At 35.7% G+C, this 22,802-nt stretch overlaps 1 protein-coding gene across 1 annotated transcript; it reads right to left on the bottom strand.

Moving 5' to 3' along the window:
- Positions 1-299: 299 nt before the first annotated feature.
- Smp_054010 (putative cationic amino acid transporter) lies at positions 300-19,075 on the bottom strand. Its single transcript, XM_018797490.1, has 10 exons — positions 18,916-19,075; positions 18,774-18,876; positions 13,681-14,153; positions 11,642-11,767; positions 8,985-9,253; positions 6,533-6,733; positions 5,029-5,178; positions 3,916-4,000; positions 2,769-2,861; positions 300-949 (listed from the first exon to the last, which is right to left on the bottom strand). Exons 3-10 carry the CDS (start codon positions 14,147-14,149, stop codon positions 897-899), a joined length of 1,446 nt encoding a protein of 481 aa, XP_018652526.1. The 5' UTR covers positions 14,150-14,153; positions 18,774-18,876; positions 18,916-19,075; the 3' UTR covers positions 300-896.
- Between the last annotated feature and the right edge of the window lie 3,727 nt (positions 19,076-22,802).

The following is a 22,802-nucleotide window of genomic DNA, read 5'->3' as shown; positions in this document are numbered from 1 at the left end:
CTAGACCACCATGGAAAATCTGGAAGCACTGGAAGGATGTTTCGTCCTATTATGGGACTCCTCAGCAGTGTGCATCCACGATCCCGCACTCGCGAGATTGGAACACAGGGCCTACCAGTCTCGCGCCAGAGCACTTAATCGATAGACCACTGAGCCGGCTGGTATCCAACGGTGTTTATGTCTAACTTCAACTAATCCACGAATATTGTCATTGTTTTCGTCATTATAAGTCAATAAACTTTAGAAATTATACCTTTGAATGACCCTCATATCTGCATAACATAGACAGAATAACAGTGACAATACAAATATCATATTATTATAGATTTAATAAGAAAAGGGCATTTGTTGTTTCCATACAATTTACAAATATTTCTACCTAAATCTCATGAAAAAAATAGGAGTGAGAGAGAGACAAAGTGAAAGTGAGATACAGAATCCAAATCATATACACATTGTTTAGTATATTAACCATAAATGACTAAAAATCTTCTTTAAGTGAATCGTCAAATTGTAGGGAAAATAGTTTTTTGCAAATATATATAAGAATACAAATGAAAAAAACAGGAAAATACCAATCAAAATTAGACAAAATGTACAAAAAAAAATATTGCAACCGGAAAAGAGCACCTGGATACTGGAAATCATTGTGTTTATCACCTCATTAATGTAGCATTTAAAAATCAAAAAAAAGAGGCGATCAAATAGAAAACTAATAAATAGGTGAAATGTTGTTGTTGCTTTTCTGTTGTTGTTATTCTTGTCTTGATATTGAATTGGTTTGTGTAGATGGTGAATTCGCACAATAAGTGTTAGTGTAACACAACAATATGATTGTTTAACATTGTTCATAATAATAATAATACACAATCATTCTAATACTTTATCTTTTATTTTTAACTAGATGGTACAATACGGAAAAGTTTTTGTAATCCAATTGTGATGTTTACTAGAAAAAATAAACAAAAAGATTGAATTAAGAAGAGAGAAGAAAAAAAAGAATATATAAACAAAATCTACAATTGGATAGTGGCTAGTAGTGGAATCCAGAAAGCGTCTCGTCTTATTTGGGACTCGTCAGCTGGATGTACCTACATCTCAGAGTTGATGTTCACTTTGGGACTATTTATCTTTGCTTACCATGCTTGTGAATTAAGGCTATATCGAGGCAATACGCACAGTATGCATGTATGCCAATTCGAGACTGACCAGTTGCAGTCCTAAACCATCAATGGGAAGATTCAAACAAACAATACTAAATGAATTTAAAATCTACAATTAATTCGATAATGTTGAATTCAGCTGTTCGTAAAGAAGTTTATGCACTAGCCAGAACTTGCCCGGCATCCAAGCTATTAACTCTGTGTAAAACAGCATGTTCAGTAACTTAATCAAATGTTGACAAGCATCCCTTTCATGTTACCGTCAACTGTATTTATAAATTTACGTGTACCTGCCAAAGCAGCTACATTGGCCAAACAAGAGGGAGTATCTTGGATTTTTTTAGCATATTCCAGAAAGCCTCAGAACAAGAGAGTGACTCTAAACAGTGCAATTACTAAACATCACCAGGACATCAGGTCGATACCCTGCAATCTTTCAAGGTGATTAGTAAGCAGCCAAACTCCATTATTCTAAAGTTTGCTGAAACTGTTGCTATCAGGCGTCAAAATCCTGATTTATGTATTCAAAAGGAGGTGGTTATTAATCTTTCCCTGCCTTGGTGACAAATATCCCTTCGTTGCATCTGAAACTTTTTTAAAACTCTCTCTTGCATTTATTACGTCATTCAGTTTTTATTTCAACTATCTTTCAGATTAGTAATTTTATTTTATTAACTGAGCTTTAGTTATTTATTCCTATCAGTGTTTACTCATTATGTAATCACTTGTTTCTGGCCGTTTGAACTGTTGTCACAATCAATGTTGTAGAACTTTGTCTTACATAAGGTATATTCAGTCAATTCAATTTATTTACACCCTTGCTATACTGTAACTCCGCCTGTAGCTCCTCCGGGGGCTACTGCTAGTCCCAAGTCCGGGTAAAGGAGGAGGGCTAGGCATGGGGTTAGCGACCCCATCCCGTAGAAAACCAACTAGCTAAAAAAACGCTAACTTGCTATACTGTACTAATGTGTCATCAATATAACTTTCAAAACAAATACTTTCATGCATGTACTTTAAATCCACTTTATAATTACAGTTTTTAAATATCATAGACTGTAAGCAGCTGACAATAACCAAACGAAATAGAATAAATTCATGCTTTCATACTTTTACAATCTTTGTTGTTACTCTTTTCAAAATGATAAAGGGAACTGTGGGTAGGAAATCTGTATTTACATTAAAAACTATATTCCTGTTTCTTGTTATAAACTATTCTTGACTGATTGGGTAATGGGATCACCATTCTTCTTCTTCTTACATTTTTTGTTTTTACTTGCTTAGTTAGATCATTTTAATATTTATGTAAATATTTAAACAATCTCTTAACCGATGGATGAAATAATAAGAAACTAGACCACCATGGAAAGCCTGGAAGTACTGAACGGTCATTTTGTCCTATTATGGGACTTCTCAGCAGTGAGCATCCATGTTACATTTATTTCAGTTTGGGAAACCAGGTAGTGTCTCTAGTCCTCAGATCAAATAAGTGTATAACCCGAAGTTAAGGAAATAAACCAGTAACTAATAAGTCAATTAAATCGAACATGTTTGAAAATATTTAAATTATGTGATATGGAATGTGACTTGACAAAAAATACTTACTCATTGATTCTTGAAATGATTTTGGTTTAGGACTCCATGCACAACCGAGTATATAAACCGGTATACCGGTTAAAATGATCAAAATACCATATACTATAAAGGGATAAAACAATCAAAAATTCAGTAGAGAGATGTGATCATTGTTATACTAGTATTGAGGATGTAAAATCCCTAGAACTTACTTGGTAAATGGCTTAATTTTGTAATTTTATTTTGGAAATTTGAATTTCTTTGTTTTCGCGTCAAAAGCACTCTTTTCACCTTCGGGTCAAAATTCCCACTTGTAAATATCTTAAACGCTATTGGTCCATTGTATCTTTAAGTGTGCTATTTTGTAATGATGCCCAAGGACAATTTGTTGCTGCATATATACGTTTGATTTTTTCCCCTTATGATTGCTGTGCTTCTGGCTGCAACGAAATATATTTTCCCCGCTTTCAACTTGGACTTCTTACTCTAGTTAGCTGGGTCTGGGTCACGTCAGAGTAGCTAGCTTGTCGGTCTCTGGTCAAAAGTCTTTGTTCCGTTAGCTAACTAGTGAATTCGAAACGCTTCAGATATAAAAACTAGGAAATAAGCCATTCCGTAAATCAGTTTAATTTAACTAAAATGGTGAGAAGATTACTTCATCTTTTGGTAGTACAGATTCATTAGTTCTCCATAAAACTTCAATTTCGATCATGATTTAACTCATAAAGTGACATATGAATAAGTAACAAGAAGAACCATAGGAAAACTGAACTAGATTTTTCTCATTTTCGAACAATCTCAACAATAAAGATCTACAATAACCTATAACATGGAATACATGGGATATTTTGGTCTTGTGAAGAAATTTCTGTATTTATACCATTGAAAAGCACATTTTAGTTTAGATTTTTAACTAAGATTAATTTTTTTAATTATATACCATGAATCTACGTGAATGTCATCGATAAGTTATGGTCTTGTCTCTCGCCACTTCGATTCAGTAGCCCACAACTTACCAACTAACTCGAAACTAGTCACTTATGAGATTATGGCTGCTCAGTTTGTTATTTGAAATTTAATCTCCGCATTGGCGGTTAAATGATGCGACGAACTATTATTCGTACATTTGGAAAGTAAACATGAATTTATAAAGCATATTTTATAACAAATGACCTACATGATTCTTGAGGTGATCCATAAAAGGAGAAAATTAACAGAGATGTAGTAACCACTAAGTAGATAATGGCAAATATTATAGGAGCCTATAATAAATATAAATAATGAAAAAAAAATAAAAATTTTATGATATAGTAGTAGTAATAGCTGAAGATATGAAATTAAATAATAGTGGGTTATGTACTACTTATATTGACATAAGTAGTATATAACGCTAGTCAGGAATAGAATGTCTGGCAGTTGAAGATCGAGATGGAAAGAACGGGGACAGAAAGCGATTGGTATGGAAATGCAGGAACAATGAGGTCTGAGACAATGAATGAACATTTTACAAATGAAGTATTCATTGTATGGTTCTCAGATTCTACTTAGATATTCTTTAATATCATACTAAAACACATCTGATTGTCCCCACTCGTGTTCTCGTTTACTACATTAGTAGTAGAAAAGTTCTTCTCAATAGTTAAAAACGACTATGATGCTTTGCTTCAAAACTTTTACCAACTTAACAGTTTTAAAAAGTTTCTTTTTTAAATTTTATGTCACTTCATAAAACAAATGTCTTATTTCAACACTGTATAGAACGAACCTTCCAACAGAAGACTAATAGTTGAATAGAAAAAGTAATTAGGCAGTGCTAAAATTGACGCTAAAGCTAACATAATCATCCAACGCTGATATTGTACAATTTATTAAAGTTGTCTAAAAGAAAAGTTAACTACAACTAATCATGATTAATAACAATTCATTGAAATCATATCTTGAGAAATGATAACACAATCAGGACTCGGTGGCCGAGTGGATAACGCGATGGCGTTTGAAACGAAAGGTATTGGGTTCGAGTCTCAGAGTGAACATCAACTCTGAGATGCAGGTACATCCAGCTGACGAGTCCCAAATAGGACGAAACGCGCGTCAAACTGGACTCCACTGCTAGCCACTATCCATCTTTGCTTACAATACTTGTGAATTAGGGCTATATCGAGGCAATACGCACAGTATGCACATATGTCAATTAGAGACTGACCAGTTGCAGTTCTAAACACCAATGGGAAGATTCAAACAAACAATAATAATTGAATAACACAATAATGTTTCAAAAATTTAAATTTACCTTAACTGGACGTCGAATATTACGACGAGTAAATCTGAAAATTACTACAATCAAAACACAAAGACCAACTGCTAACCATTGAACAAAACCCATATAATTCATAAGGGTGAAAATATCTCCAGCAAGTAGGTAAATAATTGATACAATACACTAAAAGAAATAATTAGCAAAAATTAAAAATAAACAATAGATTTTCATAGTTGAAAGTGTGAGTCAATGGAAGCTACACCACCATGGAAAACCTGGAAGCACTGGATGACCGTTTCGTTCTATTGTGGGACTCCTCAACAGTACGCATCCATATGCTCACTAGTGACTAACTTCGAGAGGTACACAAAGAAACCCCCTGGTAATCTTGTAGAACTGGATAGACTTCAAATTAAATCGACAATAGCAGTTCACTCCATTTTCAAAAATCATCAAATCGATTTCGAAAATATCAAAATACTACAAAAAGGCTTTTCCAATTACAAAGAAAGGAGAGACTCTGAAGCGTTCCATATAATGCTTAATCCTACTGCTCTCAATAGAAAGGAAGGCCTTACTATACATCCTACTTGGACTATCTATCCTAGTCACCAAGTCTGATATTATTTACGATTCACATCATTACCTTACAAATCAAACTCTATACTTTGTCATCATAAAGGTCACACATTTTTCATCATTAACAGTGCATATATACACACACAAATTTACATACATGTCGCTTATGAATCACCTTGACCGAAATCACATGGCATTGACTTGTTCAGACCTGTTTTTTGGTTGATCACACCTAATATTCGTGTTCTTCCGTTGTACTATTTAAACTTGGACTAGTGTGAATTTGGTTATTTATTCTCTGAAGAAGCGGTACACACTGAGTCACGAAACGTCAGAAAAATCTAATTCTTCTACTCATTAGGATAATACAAATATAGATTATTTATTTATTTATAAGATTTAAAGTTGTAAATGATTTCATCACTTTATTTCAAAGTTTCTCATCAGCTGAAACGTCGGGAAATAGAAGCAGATATGAAAAAAATGAATAAGGACTGGAAGGAACTGGAAAGGATCTCCCTGGACAGAGTTGGATGGAGAATGCTGATGAGCGGCCTATGCTCCTCCACGAGGGGTAACAGGCGTAAGTAAGTAAAACTACAAAGCCACTATTGTAAAAGTGACCCACAAGCTAATTAGAACTTCAAACTTATTATCATTAAATGTCATCGTAACTCCTTCTGGAGCACCTCTGGGGCTATTGCCGCTCTTAAGCCTGGATAAAGGAGGAGGTTTGAGCATGCGGTTAGTGAACCCACCACGTAGAATACTAACTCGCTAACAAAATGCTAACCAGAAAAAATAATTTAAACCATTCTACAACCAATTTAGACATATTGTTCAGAAACAGACATTAAAAGTTCAAGTTCAAAACATACTCATTTAGAAAATATACTAACTAATTTGTAAGGATGCAAATACTTTTTATTAGTATTATATATATATTCGACGAACTCACAGTGAACAAAACAGCCGGAATAGGTGTTAATCGATCCGTGTGCAAATAACTGATAAACGCTGGCATTTGCTTAAGCTGACTAGCAACAACAAATATTCTTGATGTAGTTAATATAGTTCCATTGGCACCACCAAACGTTGAACAAGCAACAAATATCGGCATTATCCACCAAAACATTCCGTATATTCTACCAGCAAATGTCTGTTTTTGTTAGTAAACAGATAAAATTGTTTCAAAGTAAGTCCAATTTATTCAATAATGTTTTTCCATACTGATGGAATAATTTTGAAATAGATTAACATTATTAAAAACAAGATAGTTTGGGATGTCTATTGAGGGAACTGGATAAAGATTGACCTTAACTAAATGATTTATTTCACTTAGTATTGTTTGTTTGAATCTTCCCATTGATGTTTTAGGACTGCAACTGGTCAGTCTCTCATTGGTGATGGCGTTTGAAGCGAAAGGTACTGGGTTCGAGTCCCAGAGTGGACATCAACTCTGAGATGCAGGTACATCCAGCTGACGAGTCCCAAATAGGACGAAGTGACGCGCGTCCTGGATTCCACTGCTAGCCACTATCCATCTTTGCTCAAATTATTTATTTACTTGACAAATAGTAATTATTGAATTTTAATTTGCTGATTTGAAAATTATTGTATGTGAATTAAAGTTTAGCTTTTTCATGAAATATTTGTGAGAAATTTTAAGTTTGTTATATCTACAGCTTTGATTCTTACTATGCCGCGTACTACTAGACTACTTGAACGATAGAACCCGCAACGTCGCAAGAGAGAAAACAGAAGACTAGTAAGTAGGAACTTTTATTCCCCAAAACAGTGTCAAAATATAGTACAGAAATCTCATGTATTTATAGTTATTGGCTGAATGTAAATCATCATCTCGGTCAACCAATAGGGACATAGGGGGTCATTCTTATCCATTCAATGGGGAAGCTACACGTCGACATTCTAGAATATTCCCCTAGCAGTGATTGGATGGAATATGTCCGTCTCTTTCTGGGCTTCGTAAGGCTTCCTAGAGTTTACCAACGAGCCATCCTTACAAGGTTTACGGTGATTTACGAGAAAAACATTAATCGTATACGAACTTAAATAAAATGGAGGTATCTACCACACAAAGAACAAACTACATGGAACCCATGTATTATATATATGTTTAATTTCATGATAGACCTACTGATGGAAATAACGTTCTCTTCGACTGAATTTTCAGGAATTGATCTCCAACCAAGAGGTCTACTTATTGACTTAGAATACACAGATGACATAGTCCTGTTTGGTGAAGACGCTGAAGAGATGCAGAGTCTTAATGGTACTAATTAACAATGCCAAGATGTTTGAGTTGCGTTTCTCCCCTTCTAAATGCAAGTTGTTGCTTTAGGACTGACCTGTGTCAACACGTTAACTAAGGAGGGGGAGTGAAGTGATTGAACACGTCGACAAATTCACTTATCTTGGAAGTCTGGTCAGCCCTAATGGGTTGGTGTCTGACGAAATCTCAGCACGCATTCAGATAGCTCGTTTGGCGTTTGTCAACTTACATCACCTATGGCGAAGTCGAGATATCCGTCTACCAATTAAGGGACGATTATACTACGCAGCAGTTCGTTTTGTTCTACTTTACGGCTTTGAAACGTTGTCATTAACGGTAAAAGATACTCGTGAGTTGCTAGTATTTGATCACAGATGTCTTAGAAATATTGCTTGTATCTGCTGGGATCACCGGGTAAGTTAACGTGAGGTTAGACTCAGGGTATTAAGGCACGGTAGTAAGTCAGTTGATGAGGTCATGAATCTTTATCGACTGAGATGGTTGGAAGAAAGTTAGGGGCGGTCAAACCAAAACGTGGCATCAGTCCATAAAGTCACTAACTTCAAGTCTTAGCCATGTTGGTAGATGCAGACTGCTTGGTTGGGGTCCGCGTGACTATCGTAACCAATGTTTGGAGACTCTGTGTGACATGGCTCAGAATCGATCACAGTGGTGTAGGTGTATTTGTCTTCCCTTAAACCATGAAATTAAAATTAATTTGTACCTTTATTTCTACGAACTAATTTTTTCTTTATGTATCATATCCGTATATGTGATCTTTTTCACTACCTTTGAATTAACTACTTTCATGAATTTGGTGTTTATCTTGTGCTAATTAGGTGTGTCAACTTGGACCGATGCATGTATGTGCCTGGTCCTACGTCGTAGCTGACTAACTGATATATATTGATTTGGGAATTATTTAATTCAGACACTTTTTTCGAGTACAATTTAATTTGAAATGGGTAACTACACATATTTATTTCATAATCTTTTGAAAATCAGATGCCAAGATACTGTGGTCTTGAATGGTGAAAAAACGTTAATAATATTGTCGGTTTACAGAAAAAAATGATTAAAAGCATCGATACACCAGTAAAAATAGTATTCCACTTACCACAGCGACAGCTCTTGTGGTCAAAATCTCTGCAACTGGTACAACTGTTACATAAGCTACATTAGCAGCTGTGTAAACTAGAGTCACTAATAAGCATGATACCACAATTGCTATGGGCAAATGTTTCCTGGGGTTTTTCATTTCTTCAATCATACAATTTAAGTAATTCCAGCCAGAATAAGCAAATAATCCACTGTAAAATGCATTAGCTATTTTACCAGGGTTCCAGTTCGAATCGACAAAAGGTTCTTTCAGCTCTTCATAACGACCTAAGCGAAGTTAAGCAATAAAATACAATGCAAGATACGTAAATAAATATATCACAGCATGAACAATGATTACAATCACACGTACATAGAGATTAATAATCCTAATCAGCTGCTTAGAACAGATAAATAATAGTGAATCACAACACCTTTAATATAATTTAGGCAATAAATGTGCAGACTAAACAAGTTAATCTTTTAAACAAATATCGAATCATATACAGGGGGGGGACTGATATTGATGTTTAACCAATAATAATAAAATACAAAGATTTGTGAATAAAGATATGAGAGACAGTTACATTTGACTACGAAAGGTCGTAAGTACATAGTCAAATTAGGTCATCCAATAGCTAAGATTACTGTTGATTAATTGGCCTTGTGGTTGGCCAAGGGTTTGGAGATATTTCTTCTGTACGCATAGCTCTGGTTTCTTCATCCTAATGGCAACTGCCTCCGCCGTTTGAAGGACTTTAAGCCTGACAGGTTTTGGCAGAAAATTACTGACCTTATAAATAATTGAAAAGGATTGGTTTATGCTGGCATTATGACCAGTTTGTACTAAATGGGTCAAAATCGAGCTGTTTACTTTCTTCACCAGACCTATGCTTAGCCACGCTGGCAGGTGTTTACGAGCACGAAAATATAAACTCCTATAACTTCGACCAATAAAACTTGCTCCACAGGAGCAGTCGAACTGATAAATACAAAATGAGGTGGTCATTCTAGGTACTTCATCTTTAAGCCTCGGTATCACCATTGGACGCGTAGAAAACACTAAACGTAGTTCACCGGCGTTGAAGGATTTTTGGATTGATCTGCGTAATCTCTGAGTACAGAAGAAATATCTCCAAACCCTTACTCCTCCCTTGGCCAACCACAAAGCCAATTAATCAACAGTAATCTTAGCTATTGGATGACCTAATTTGACTATGTACTTACGATCTTTCGTAGTCAAATGTAACTGTCTCTCATATCTTTATTCACAAATCTTTGTATTTTACTATTATTATTGGTTAAACACCATTATTAGTCCCCCTATACATGATTCATTCACTTCGCATTCACCCCTCCTTATTACGTCTTACTAATTTTTCACACAATTTAGTCTTCCATTCGATCGAATTGTAGTTGCACTAACATATCTCTCTCTCGCCCTATCTGACCCATTTTTATTCTGATCATAGATCTTAAATTTTCACTTAACATATATACAGATTCAAATGCCGAATCATTAATTTACCATTAGAAATGAAGTGAATTTTTTATTGGTGTTTTTTGGCAAAGTGTTCAACAGTATATTTAAACCAAATGAAAGACTCAGTAGACTCTCAAATTCGAGATCAACAAGCTGAATTCCGTAAGGATCCGTCGTACACCGACTAACTCACAACACTACAACTGTAAATCAATATCAAAATCGCAATCTTCAATACACACGTCAAAAAAGTTCCATTGTACGAAGCTAAAACTTAGAGAACTAATACAACCATCACTAAAAAGGTACAAGTATTTATAAGCAGCTAGTTATGTAAAATACTCCAGATCTGTTGGACAGACTCCATCAGCAACAACCTACAGTGACAGGGAATACATCGCTGAAATTAACGAACTGCACCACGAGGCAAGCGCTAACTTGGAATTCTGAAGGGAAATGTAAAAGAGGAGGGATAAATAACACGTTGCTCAGGGAATAGGAGACAGACAACAAAAGAATGAATAGCGATTGAAAACAGCTGGAAAGGAGAGCTCAGGTCAGAGCTGGTTGAAGAATACCAGTCGGTGGCTTATGCTCCGCGAGGGATAACAGGCGTAAGTAGAACGAAGGATTATTTTGCTAATTTAGAATTTACTGAAGAGCCGCTCCATTCAGATCGAAATCTTGGAAAAAAATAAAAGTGGTCTGACATGTTATCAGAAAAGTTATATAATCAGAACGCGATGACAAATATTGCAAGTTTTTAAAGCTACCAAATTGGTTATAAACAAAGATGGATAGTGGGTAGCAGTGGAATCCAGTTTGAAGCGCGTTTCATCCTATTTGGAAATCGTCTCGGAGTTGATGTTCATTCTGGGACTCGAACCGAGTACCTTTTGTTTCAAACGCCAAATTGGGTTTTATCACATGCAGTCGTACAGTTTTATTCTTAGAAAACTTTTATACAAAACTTACTATTCTGTAAATAAAATGTCAGTCTTATTTTAGACTAACTTAATACAGTTATTGTAATTTGGTCTATATTAAACACTCACTTCATCTGAAATTAGAAACTTCTGAATGGTGTACACGAATAAAATCTTTATTTCAACATTAACCCGCCCCCCATAGTTCAACAAAAATCACACAATAAAACCGATTTTAAATAATGTAGATAATAAAAATTTAATTACCGAATCCAATTTGTACAAATCCAGTTACTATAATCATTATAAGAGCAGCAAGTTTAGCAAGTGTGAATATATCTTGTATTCTTGTTGAAAATTTGATTGAAAAGGAATTGGCGAAACTTAAAAATGCTAAACAGGATGACAAAAAAATGGAATATAAATAATTGAGAAATTTTCACTAAGATATTATTTATTTATTTACTTGAACACATAAATATTGGTACAAAGAGGCACCAGATACATATGCGCCACACAAATCAAATGAGATTTGTGTGAGGGCTACGATACTGCCCGAGTGCCCAAACTGAAACAGGTGGTTTTCTTAGGGAGCCACACCCGGAGCCTTTCACCTAAAGATCTGATCCACAAGGTAGCGGAGCATCGTAAGGAGATGCAGTCACATGGTAGCCGGTGACCGACGATTGGTTTATATGCCCTTTGTTCCTTCAGGATACTGGAGCCCATGTGCATCATTGGTTTGGAATCAGGGTTTTCCAACTTCCGTGTCCACCAACCCGGTTGACATTCGCTTTTTGTCCTCTCAATTTCGTAAACAACATCTGTGGCACGAGAAGGCAATGAGTAGGACTTCGCTAGCAGAGGCTATATACGCGTGGCCATATGAGAGCATTTGGAGAGGGAGAGCGGACTCTCCCTACTCTCAGTCGTACCACGGCATTTGGGGGCAATGTGTAATCGTTTTACAATTTAAAACAGTTAGTCCCTTTGATAAATTTCGATAATGCAATGAGAAGACGAAGTTTATCAGAATTATATGATATATTTGCGCAATACATTTCGAACAATCTGATCACACATAATATACTTGTTAAGAACATTTTTATATGAAAATTAAAAGGTCAACTAGATAGGTTAAGGTAAGAAAATAAATAAAGTACACAAAAACAATGTGATGACTACTCTGGATAATAAATAAGCTAATATATCACATAATTCTGATAAACTTCGTCTTCTCATTGCATTATCGTTTTACAATTTTCAAATGAAAAATCATCAGACTTCTCTTAAGTGAACTTCTTCCAATATCTTATTATCAAATTAATTTATCACATATCTATTCAACTGATACAAGTAATTAGATAATAAACGAATCATTTATTATGTAAACTATAACTATAATAAGCAAAGATGGATAGTGGCTAGCAGTGGAATCCATTTCTATTTCGAACAGTTTAATGAAGTTACACAGATTGGTAAACTTTCAATAATATTGAAAACTATAAGCTGACTAATCAAAATATTTAAAGTATCGGAAAACAGAATGTTTGCTGATGTAATACATTTGAATTCACTTAGTTTTAATTATGATTAAATTATTGTCATATTACAAATCTGTCAAATGCATCATTTAGGATTGAAGGCATACAGTCACGAGAAATTAACACTTGTTCTTATTTTTCTTCTATTTACTCAGAACTCATAATTTAATTGTCATCAGCTTTTCTACTTTCTGAATTGTCTTTCAGTCATTCGCTTTTTGACACTTTCCTATGCTTATCAGTAATCACTCAACACAACTTTTATTCAATTTTAGTGGTTTTAGTCCACCGCTAATTTTATTCATCATTCTTCTGCCGTACATGTTTTGCGTTAAAATTCCTTACAGATCATATGTATTTGACGAGAATGTCGAAAACAATGTGAATTTATGGTATTTTTTTCTCAAATGTCATTATACTCTATTCACATTTCAAGAAAAAATGAATTTTGATGGAATGATTCAGGTTATCCATTTTAAGGCACGAAGTGACTACTTACTAGTGCTTCATGTTTAGCAGTACTGTTATACTTCTACAAAGCAGTGTTTCTCATTTGTATTTTATAAAAAATGCAATTGACAGAGACCTTTATCTAGTATCTCCATCTTAATAACTGCCTTCATTTTTCGCTTATCAAAAATACAAACAGTGCATTTTATCCATAAGATTGCATAAGAGTTAACATTGGTTGAGTATATATTTGAGCACATCTTAATGAATAAAATGGAAAACAACGCTATAGGTAAATATTTTTAAACATACTAATACATAAAACTGCTAAAATCCTGATCAACATAACGGGCAGTGGACAGTCTGGATACAAAGGTACAACAACATATTCCCCAAATGTTAAAGCCACAATAGCGATTGCTACAGGTCTTACGACCATTACTTCTACCCATAGACGCAAAAATCCAATAAATGGTCCAAATGCTTCATATACATAAATATAATCCCCTCCAGATCTCTCTATTATCGTGCCAAGTTCTGCATAACAGTACGCTCCGAGCATACTGAAGATCCCGCATGCAACCCATATAATTAGACTAGCTCCTATACTTCCGACATTCATCAAAATACCAGTAGGACTGACAAATATTCCTGAGCCAATCATTGATCCTACTATGATGGTGATACTGGTTACAATACCGATAGATCGCTGCAGTTTTACATCATCTGGTTTATCTATGACAACGGTGACGTCATCATCTAATTTTTTGTTTTCTGCCATGTCACTACAAAATAAAATACATAATTTGCATTTCCAGCAATACAAAGTGGCCAAATGACTTTAAATAAAATGACGAAAGTTATAAAATATGTTTGACTTAAATCGTATGACTTTCAGGGATTTAACATTCACAAAGCAAGATGAGATTAGCTTTAAAAATCACCAGAATCCATGAAAATGTGGGAGTAACTTATACCTTGGTTTCAAAAAACCCAACCATACAAGTGAGATGGAATTGAAGAACAAAAAGACTTTATGACATCAGATGAGTAAAAAATATGCCATATACGTATTTTAAAAGGTTAAGCCATGATATCTTTAGCCATAAACTTTGAAATTAACGCAGAATATGAGTGAGAAGCTTCATATGGTCTGTGATACAATCAGATTACGTTAATAGATTTCAATTTAAATAAATTGGTAGTTTTCCCAAAGATAACCGCTCTTTTAACTCAGTTAGTTACAATAACGTTTGCGTAATTCTTTAATAAAAAGGTGAGGAAATACTGCTAAGTTTAGGCCAACTATAATTTTTGAAAACTAACATAGTTGTACCCATATGAATTGAATATATTTTTATTTCGACAGACATTCTGTTGGACACGTTTGGGCTCATGGCTGTCGAAAATACCTCTCGATAAAAAAGCATGTCCTGTTGTTCTGAAATTTTATTGATAAATTGACCGAAGTCCCAAAAAACTCAGTTCGTCAAATAATTTTAAACCATTCGGCACAACTAAGTGAAAGTAGTACGGATAATTTCAAACAGAGTTACTAGTTATCAGTTATAATTTAATTTTTAAGTGGTGATAACAAAAACTGTACATGCAAAACTTTCGTCCATTTTCAGAATACCTTTGTTTATTTGTAAGGGTATGAACCTTCTTTTGTTCGGTGTTGGGGACTGAGTTTTGATTATGCTCTTTCGGCATAAGTGTATACTAGATGGATCGGCACGATAATACCATTAAGTCACAAATTTTTAAGTAAAGCTAGATAGTGGTAGGTAGTGAAATCTAGGATTTACATTTCACCCTGCCGAGGACCTCTTAGCAAAAAGGGTCAGAATCCTCTTCTAAACATCAACAATGGGAAGAGTCAAACCATTTCAAATAAATGATAAAATTCATCCCGTCGCACAAACTAGTGTCTATCCAAAATAAAAAGTGCTAGGTATTTGGACTTAAAATTACTAGGTTAGAGTCTCCGTGTGAGCATCAATACTGAGATACAGAAACTTCCAGCAAATGAGTCCCAAATGGAACGAAACACATTTTCTAGATTACACTGCTAGCCACTACCTAAGCTTACCCAAACTCTTTCGAAAACGTTTTGAGATCCCTTCGTTTAACAGTAATAATTATCATGTGGGTACTTTTCTAGCAGCGCTAACCACAAAACGGATAATAACTAATTTCGGAGTTGGTTGGTTGTCATCATCTGCTCATCCCGTTTTTTAAAAGAACACCTTTAGTTGTAAGCATCTGGAGATATAACAAACAAAACTTTTTTAATACAACTCAAATAAATGTTTACAAGCCGGATATCAATTGACATCAATATCTACAACAGTTCTGGTACTACTGATCATTTGTATCATGTATCTAGGCGTTTCATACTTTAAGTAGATTTATAATAAGGGAAGTTCGGAAAAAACATTAGAGAATAGATACTGGCTGCAACTCCCTTTGCGTACAATAACTTCAGTCATCTAGTTGGGCTGGTTTAAGTTGCCACACTACAGTAGTCCAACAGGATAAATTTGTCTATTCAAATCGCAAGGTGATAGAACTAGCCTCAATGTGAGTAACAACAAAAAGGATTAACTGTAAACTATGTTTCAAAATAAACAGTGAATTTGTGAGACTAAAATGTTTAAAATGATTCTAAAAATAACTATCAAAGCTTAAACAAAGATTGAATTGTTATGTGACATTGCAGACCTTTTTGTGCCTTTATCCAGAGTTCCTAACCACTGATCACAGTAATTGCGCAGATCCCGATCAGGAAGTCAAAATACACTAACAGGAATCAGTTCAACTGTCATTAGCTACAAGGACAATGACCTTAAATGGATAATTATCTACCATGAGTAAAAGATTTGCGTAAGCAAGTGGGTGCTTCTAAAATTACAGTTGGCACATTTATAATCAAGGATTTTCTGTCCACATCTTGTTTGTCTATTGAGTTTAAAATTATAAACAGGCTCGTGTTACAAATGATAGAAATGCAGATAGTTAATAGCAAACCAGTTTTCCGGTAAAAATGTGAAAATTTAACTAGAAAAAGGATGGTGAATTTTGTCACTAACTAAGCTATTGTATTTACTGATTTAACCAACCTGATAAACAAACTGTCTATCTCTATCGGAAACCATTCGAATAAAATAAAGACACATTTGTAACCTATATTAATATATGCGTCTCATGCACAAAGAAAACGCAAGCTTAATTAAAAGCCAATAAAACTTTTCATGTCATTAAGTAAGTATCCCTACAAATAACCGAGAAAAACACTCCATATAATACCTGTAACTGCAAAAATGACAAATATTTCACACTTATAACTGTACATGGGAACTAATAATTATAATGTCATGAATTTAAGAAATTTTATTTCATACCTGACCGAGTATGTTACACTTTAGGCTCTGACGGATAATGTGCAGCATTTGTGGACATCAATAATCCACATAGTAAGTCACATTCGAAATCATTTAAGTACACCCTTAAGAGTTTTTTAGCGAATATGTTGGGAGCTAATAACATTACAGACTTCAGGAAATAATTGTATATTTATTACGTATGCAAGAAGTTGATTTTAGCATTTCTTTAAATTTATGGTTCTAATGAGTCCACTGGTCTTGTGAAACACAGACGTTATTTAACACATTTTCTTTAAATATGCAAGCACAGTAACTCACTTTAACTTCAGTAATAGCTAAAACATCCAAGATTATCACAGCTGACTTTTAACTGCCAAAGACAATTCCCCAGGTTGTTCTAAGGGACACCTTGGCTGACTTACTACAAGACATTTTCTATTTAAATCAAATTTACACTAAATATGCATTGAATACTAACTCAGGGAAAAACTGACATAGGTACTGACGATTTAGTAGGCTTCATTCGTCAGTGTAAATATTTTGTAGTTAGACAGTTCCTAATTACATATCAAGTAGACCATGAGTTACATATAAGGTAAAAACAACATGTGAACAAATTAACGTTGTTTTTTCATTTCAGACGAAAGGGTACAATAATAGTGTAAACACCAACTTGAAATTTTGTTTAATTAAGCTTCAAAGAGACAGACCATGTTATTAGTCCTTATTGAAAAAATAAAATGTTGTGATTAAGGTGCGCCGATTTGTCATACCTAGATGACAGAATTTTTGTCGTTTGTCTTCTATAATTATTCTCAAAACAAACGTTTACTGAGGCGACAGGAAATCTTGATAGATTCTGAGGACCTGAAGAGACGATAACGGATTTGATGTTTTATCATGTCTTTTATTTCTATTTGGGACTTACTGTCTGCATGGACTCACTTGGAAGCTCGGAAACCTAAATAGGATCTCCCAAGTCTGTAGTATTACTTCTCACACCAAGTCGCAAGTTACTGTAGTTCTCTACCAGAACACGTAGTACCAGAGTCTGACTTTGGTACATCCAAATAGATCGGATTTTTACAGCACTGTAGATTGCGAGGATAAAAACAGGTTGCTTGACCTCCAGTTTTTGTCTTTGAAGACTGAAGGTTATGCTATTATTACTGAACACATATTTCAAGTTACCAAACCGGTGAAAAGCATAAAGAAAGGCAAGTCGCAAAAGACCAAAAACGCCCGTCTAGGCATGCTTTATAAACAAAGAAATTAACCATCCCAGAGCCCACCGCTTAATGGTTCAAAAACCAATGCAGAACCAACTCAGTGCAGAATTTTACTTTTTACATCAACCTGGTCAGTGAACACTTACAATGGGAAGTTGAATCACAACTAGAAAAAAAAGGTCCAAGAACTAACACAGGTCAGTTAACCAGCCATCCTCATTACCTTAGACTAAAGACAATATTCTTTCAATCCAGTGGTGTTCACCCACTCCTACTAGACGTTTCAATACGCTGAGCAACGGATCTTCTCCTATTATTACTGAACTTTCATGTTGTATGCCAAGATACTGCTGTCAAAATTTCAAGTTGGTATTTATGTTTCGTTATTTTTTACTGTTGGTTTTATTGACTTTAACGTTATTTCGTTAAGTCTCTGCTGCAGATTGTGGAGTCTGAGGATCTGGTTGCTTTCCCATTCTATTGTTTTCAATAAAAACAATGTATACACCAATCAATATTGACTAGCCGCTAAATGACCTGACATTTTGCAGCCTGGGGCAAGTGAGGAGGATAATCGTTTCAGAAATTATTGAAGGGTGATCCGTCAAATATGAAGTTTTGAAACTTCTGGTAATGCTTTATATCGACAGATAAAAAGCCCTTCAGATCACTATTTTTCAATCATGGAGATTTTACACATAATCTGGTGATCAAGACCGTTTCGAATTCTCAAGTGAAAATGATGAATTCATATTGAAAACTCAATAAAACTTTGGATCAAGATGCTTACCTGTAACTAACAATCAAAACGAAGAGAAACTCCTATTGATATTAATCGAAACGTCAAATGCGCACGATATGTTATAAGCGCTTCGTAAAGACTTCTTCAAGAGCTTAAACAATTAGAAGCTTCAAACAACAAATTGAGTCACTTGTAAAAACCAAACTAAATGATCCTATAAATTTGATTGTGGAAAAACGCAAAAGGTCAAATAATCCAGGTGATAATACCGACGATCAATAAACAACACTAAGCGTAAACTTCGTTAGTACCTATAGGCAAAAAAAATTAGACTTCGAGCACTCTTTCGGAAGATTCATCTGAGGACAGCATCTATATAGCTGTCTATAGAAATTTACATGATTAACTGATTCAAACCGCGAAGACGTTTCCTTGAAATTTTGTGGGGCCACCTTTATGTTCTATCTTGAATGGATGTCGTTCTTTTGTGTGACTGATTAGCGAGACGTATGAGCTGCCTATTGCGTGAACTATCAACAACATAATATATCATCATCACATCTTTTCCAATTCTCCGATTATGATCTTTCAAGAGAGCTGAGCTGGATTTGTTTTCAGTCACACTATAAAGGGTATTCACTCAACATAAATAGTTCCAAATTGTTCTAGATGGAATAGAATAACTCTTCGTTTAACGGGCTTTCTTACCTAGCAACACTGAATCATCGTTGACTCCTGGTTGGAACTCAGGTATATATAATGATGAAAAGAGAAATGTTGGTAAATTACAGTGAGATACAGACCACAGTTCTTAAGAATATTTCACGATTTTCCCTTAAAGGATTCCTGGAAAGTCAATCGGACTTGCTCGGCCGGCAGCGTATTCTACTCTTAAGAAGTAGAACATATATCTACAGTTCGTTATTCTATGTTGTGCATCTCGTTTCTGAGTGTCACCCCTAAGGTTTTTGTTGGGACTGAGCATCCGTAGGCGCTCAAGTTGGTGTCCAGGAGAGTTTACAATGCTGCAAGTCATTAGAAGGTCACCAGTGAGACGCCTATACCCTAATGAGTAGAGATCCAGTGATTTGACGTGCAATTCATAAGGTTTGAATTCGAATCCTTGAACTGATTTCGTGACTAGCCGTTGGTTACATCCCAGTGCAATCTTATCCTTCCAAGGTGGGAGAGGAAACACTGTTTAGATACTCTAAATGGAGTCGAGCAAAACTGTTTAAAACTAAGTGGAAAGTTCCACCGTCGGACTGATGAAAAATGAGTTTCAGCGTAGTCAGTCCAAGGTTTGCCCGAAAGGTAAATTTATCGCAGTCAACGTAAGACTTTAAGACGTGGGGAACGAACACAACTAGATATTATTCATCGCAGGATATCTATAGAAGGGAGCAGACATGCCAAGAGAATTTGGAGTTTGATAACACCCTAACCAGTGACACCTTTTACTATGAATTGTACCCACCTCATAAAATCAAACTTCAGAAGCGAGGAGGTTCGAAGATATATTTCGTGGGCTATCAATATATCGAGAAGTGATAAATCTAAACGGACTAGCGGTTGTTGGAAAAGTGAAGCACGACGTACTCACTCGTGATCTGGTACGGATGCGTGACCGAGCACCTTCAGTTTGGTGAATCCATTGAGACTAGTGTGGCCAGCATCAAATGTTGAAAACTTACAGTGCTATTGATTAGGGGGATTTATTTACCGCTGAAGATCGCTATCCCCTAAGACATGGCCAGCCAGAAGTTTAAACCCAGCGACTTTACCTTTGGTAAACACTCTTCTGATAGTTTGTTATGTTCAGCAGCGTCTGGTCGTCTTTCCTTAGTATAAGAGGCTTTTTTGTACAACATAGTAATGAAGGAACAGGTAAAATGAAAATTTCGACTCATCGTGAACTTCGTTGTCTTTTCCTTTTTTCAGCCGTCCTGGAGAAGAAAAAAGGATGTGTAAGTGTGTGTCGAATTACATTCGTACGTGCTTGAAGACAAAAGACGGGCGAAAAATGAAAGTAAACTCATACACATGCATTTCGTAAACATTCAGTAGGGTAAAAACTATTTTTGCGGATTGGTTCTTCTGTTTCTTTTACAGAAAATAAAAATATATGCACATAGGAAGGCATATTCGCAACAAAAGTATTTTTTGGGGGGGATAAACATATATATATGAGCATATTAAAAAGTTTGTTTTGTTTAGTTTTTTGACACAGTACAAAAGATGTGAGACGAAACAAAGTGTGATGTAGTGTCTTACATAAAGAAGTCACCTAGGTGTTCTGGGATCCTTACTTTTCTCCCAGAACGCGTTGTTCTGAGTCTGTTGTCAGATGACACCGAAGTGTCATCGTTATTGTTAGTTATAGGATAAGGTATCGTAATTTTGAGGCTCGTGTCATTCGACTGTACCAAAGGGAAGTCGACACGAATGGGATTTCCTTCTAATTACACGGCTTGAGGCGATCAGTGCTGATGTTTTCGTAAGTTCCGTTCCCATCGATTATATAGCACTTAGTTTCACGCTGAAGAACTTTGAAGGGTTCTTCGAATGTTGTTTCGAGAGTTCGTCGAAGCAAGTTGCGACGTACAAAGACGTGCGTACTATATCTTAAGTCAGGTTGAACGAAAATATCAGTTGACTGTGGTCAAGTGGAAACAGGTTTAACTGAACGCATTGCGTTTGTAAGCCTGCTCATGTAGGAGTTTAGATTCATATTCATTGAAGAAGATAAGGGATCCACGAATTCTCCTGTAAGTTGGAGGGTTGTTCCATAAACAAGTTGAGCTGCAGTGTATCCAATGTCAGCTTTCACTGCATTGTGAATATCAAGTAAGATGAATGGAAAAGCATCGGTCCACTACAAAACGTGTGCAGCCGTGCTGGTCTCGTTTCAAAACAACTCCGTAGACGAGCTGGCTGCATCTGCCGACCACATTCTTAACATCACCAAATCTTCTAACGTCGAGGTTTTTCAGTTAAAGAAAAACCTCAATCAACATAGAATGACATAACGGAATTATGTCATACGCTGACACGTTACCTTCGATTTCGTAATGACAGTAAACGGTTACAAAGCGCGCGAAGAAGTACTTCATGTAAGCGATCCGTTTCTAGACCACAAAAGACAGATAACCTCGACTGGTTCTGGCATCATAACCAGTGCGGAAAATCTTCTAGAAATTGCAGGGAACCCCGCAAGTTTCCTCGTTTACACTGGCACAGAAGTTAGCCTTCTTCCAGCAAATCCTAACGACCAGCTTCATGAAACAGTTTTAAACTTACACGCGGCAAACGGAAAGCCTATCGCTACATATGGTATGCGGTACGTCTACCTTAACGTGGGTTTACGTGAACCCATCTACCTGAATCTCCGTTGTTCCAGATGTTTCTGTGACAATCATTGGTACAGACCTGCTACAACATCACAATCCACTCATCGATACGTGCAAACGGAGGTTAGTAGACGGAAATATTAGATTATCTGTGTGCGTAACTTCTATTTTCGGTTGTAGATTATCCCCAGTCACAGTAGTGCACACGATAGATCCATACTCCATAAGTACCCTGAGGTGTCTCAAATGCACTGAAGTTGCCATATGTAACCAGCAATCTTACAAATCACATCACGACTTCAGGACCACCTGCATTCTTGGGTGTGCGCCGACTAGCTCTCGAAAGTCTGAGGTTGACTAAGAACGAATTTGACCACTGGTGCAAACGCTGGGGGCTAGAGCTCAACACAGAGAAATGCGGTTGGCTATGTATTGGAAACACGTCACTTAAACTAAAACTAGCACTTAACAAAAACCCACTGCCCAGACTGACATCAGTAACTGACCTTGGGGTACATTACTCTGATAGTCTTAACTTCTCTGAACATATCTCAACTAAAGCATCTCAAATGCGGAGATTGCTTGGCTTCATCCTTCGTAATTTCTCTAAAAACGAAACTAAAATCATCCTGTATAAAGCCTGCGTAAGATCCATCGTCGAATACTGCTCGTTCTTATTTTCCAACTTACGCCTATCTGATATACTTAAGGTGGAAGGAATACAGCG

This window comes from Schistosoma mansoni, chromosome 4 (assembly GCF_000237925.1).
Source record: "Schistosoma mansoni strain Puerto Rico chromosome 4, complete genome".
In the NCBI taxonomy this organism is placed as follows: Eukaryota; Metazoa; Platyhelminthes; class Trematoda; order Strigeidida; family Schistosomatidae; genus Schistosoma; species Schistosoma mansoni.
This window is presented reverse-complemented; position numbering and strand designations above follow the sequence as displayed.

Coding starts and splice junctions, on each gene's coding strand:
- Smp_054010 (XM_018797490.1), bottom strand. CDS start 14,149: ATGGCAGAAAACAAAAAATTAGATGATGACGTCACCGTTGTCATAGAT. Junction 6,734..8,984: donor CCACAAGAGCTGTCGCTGTG/GTAAGTGGAATA, acceptor TAACAAAAACAG/ACATTTGCTGGTAGAATATA. Junction 2,862..3,915: donor TGGATCACCTCAAGAATCAT/GTAGGTCATTTG, acceptor ATCCCTTTATAG/TATATGGTATTTTGATCATT.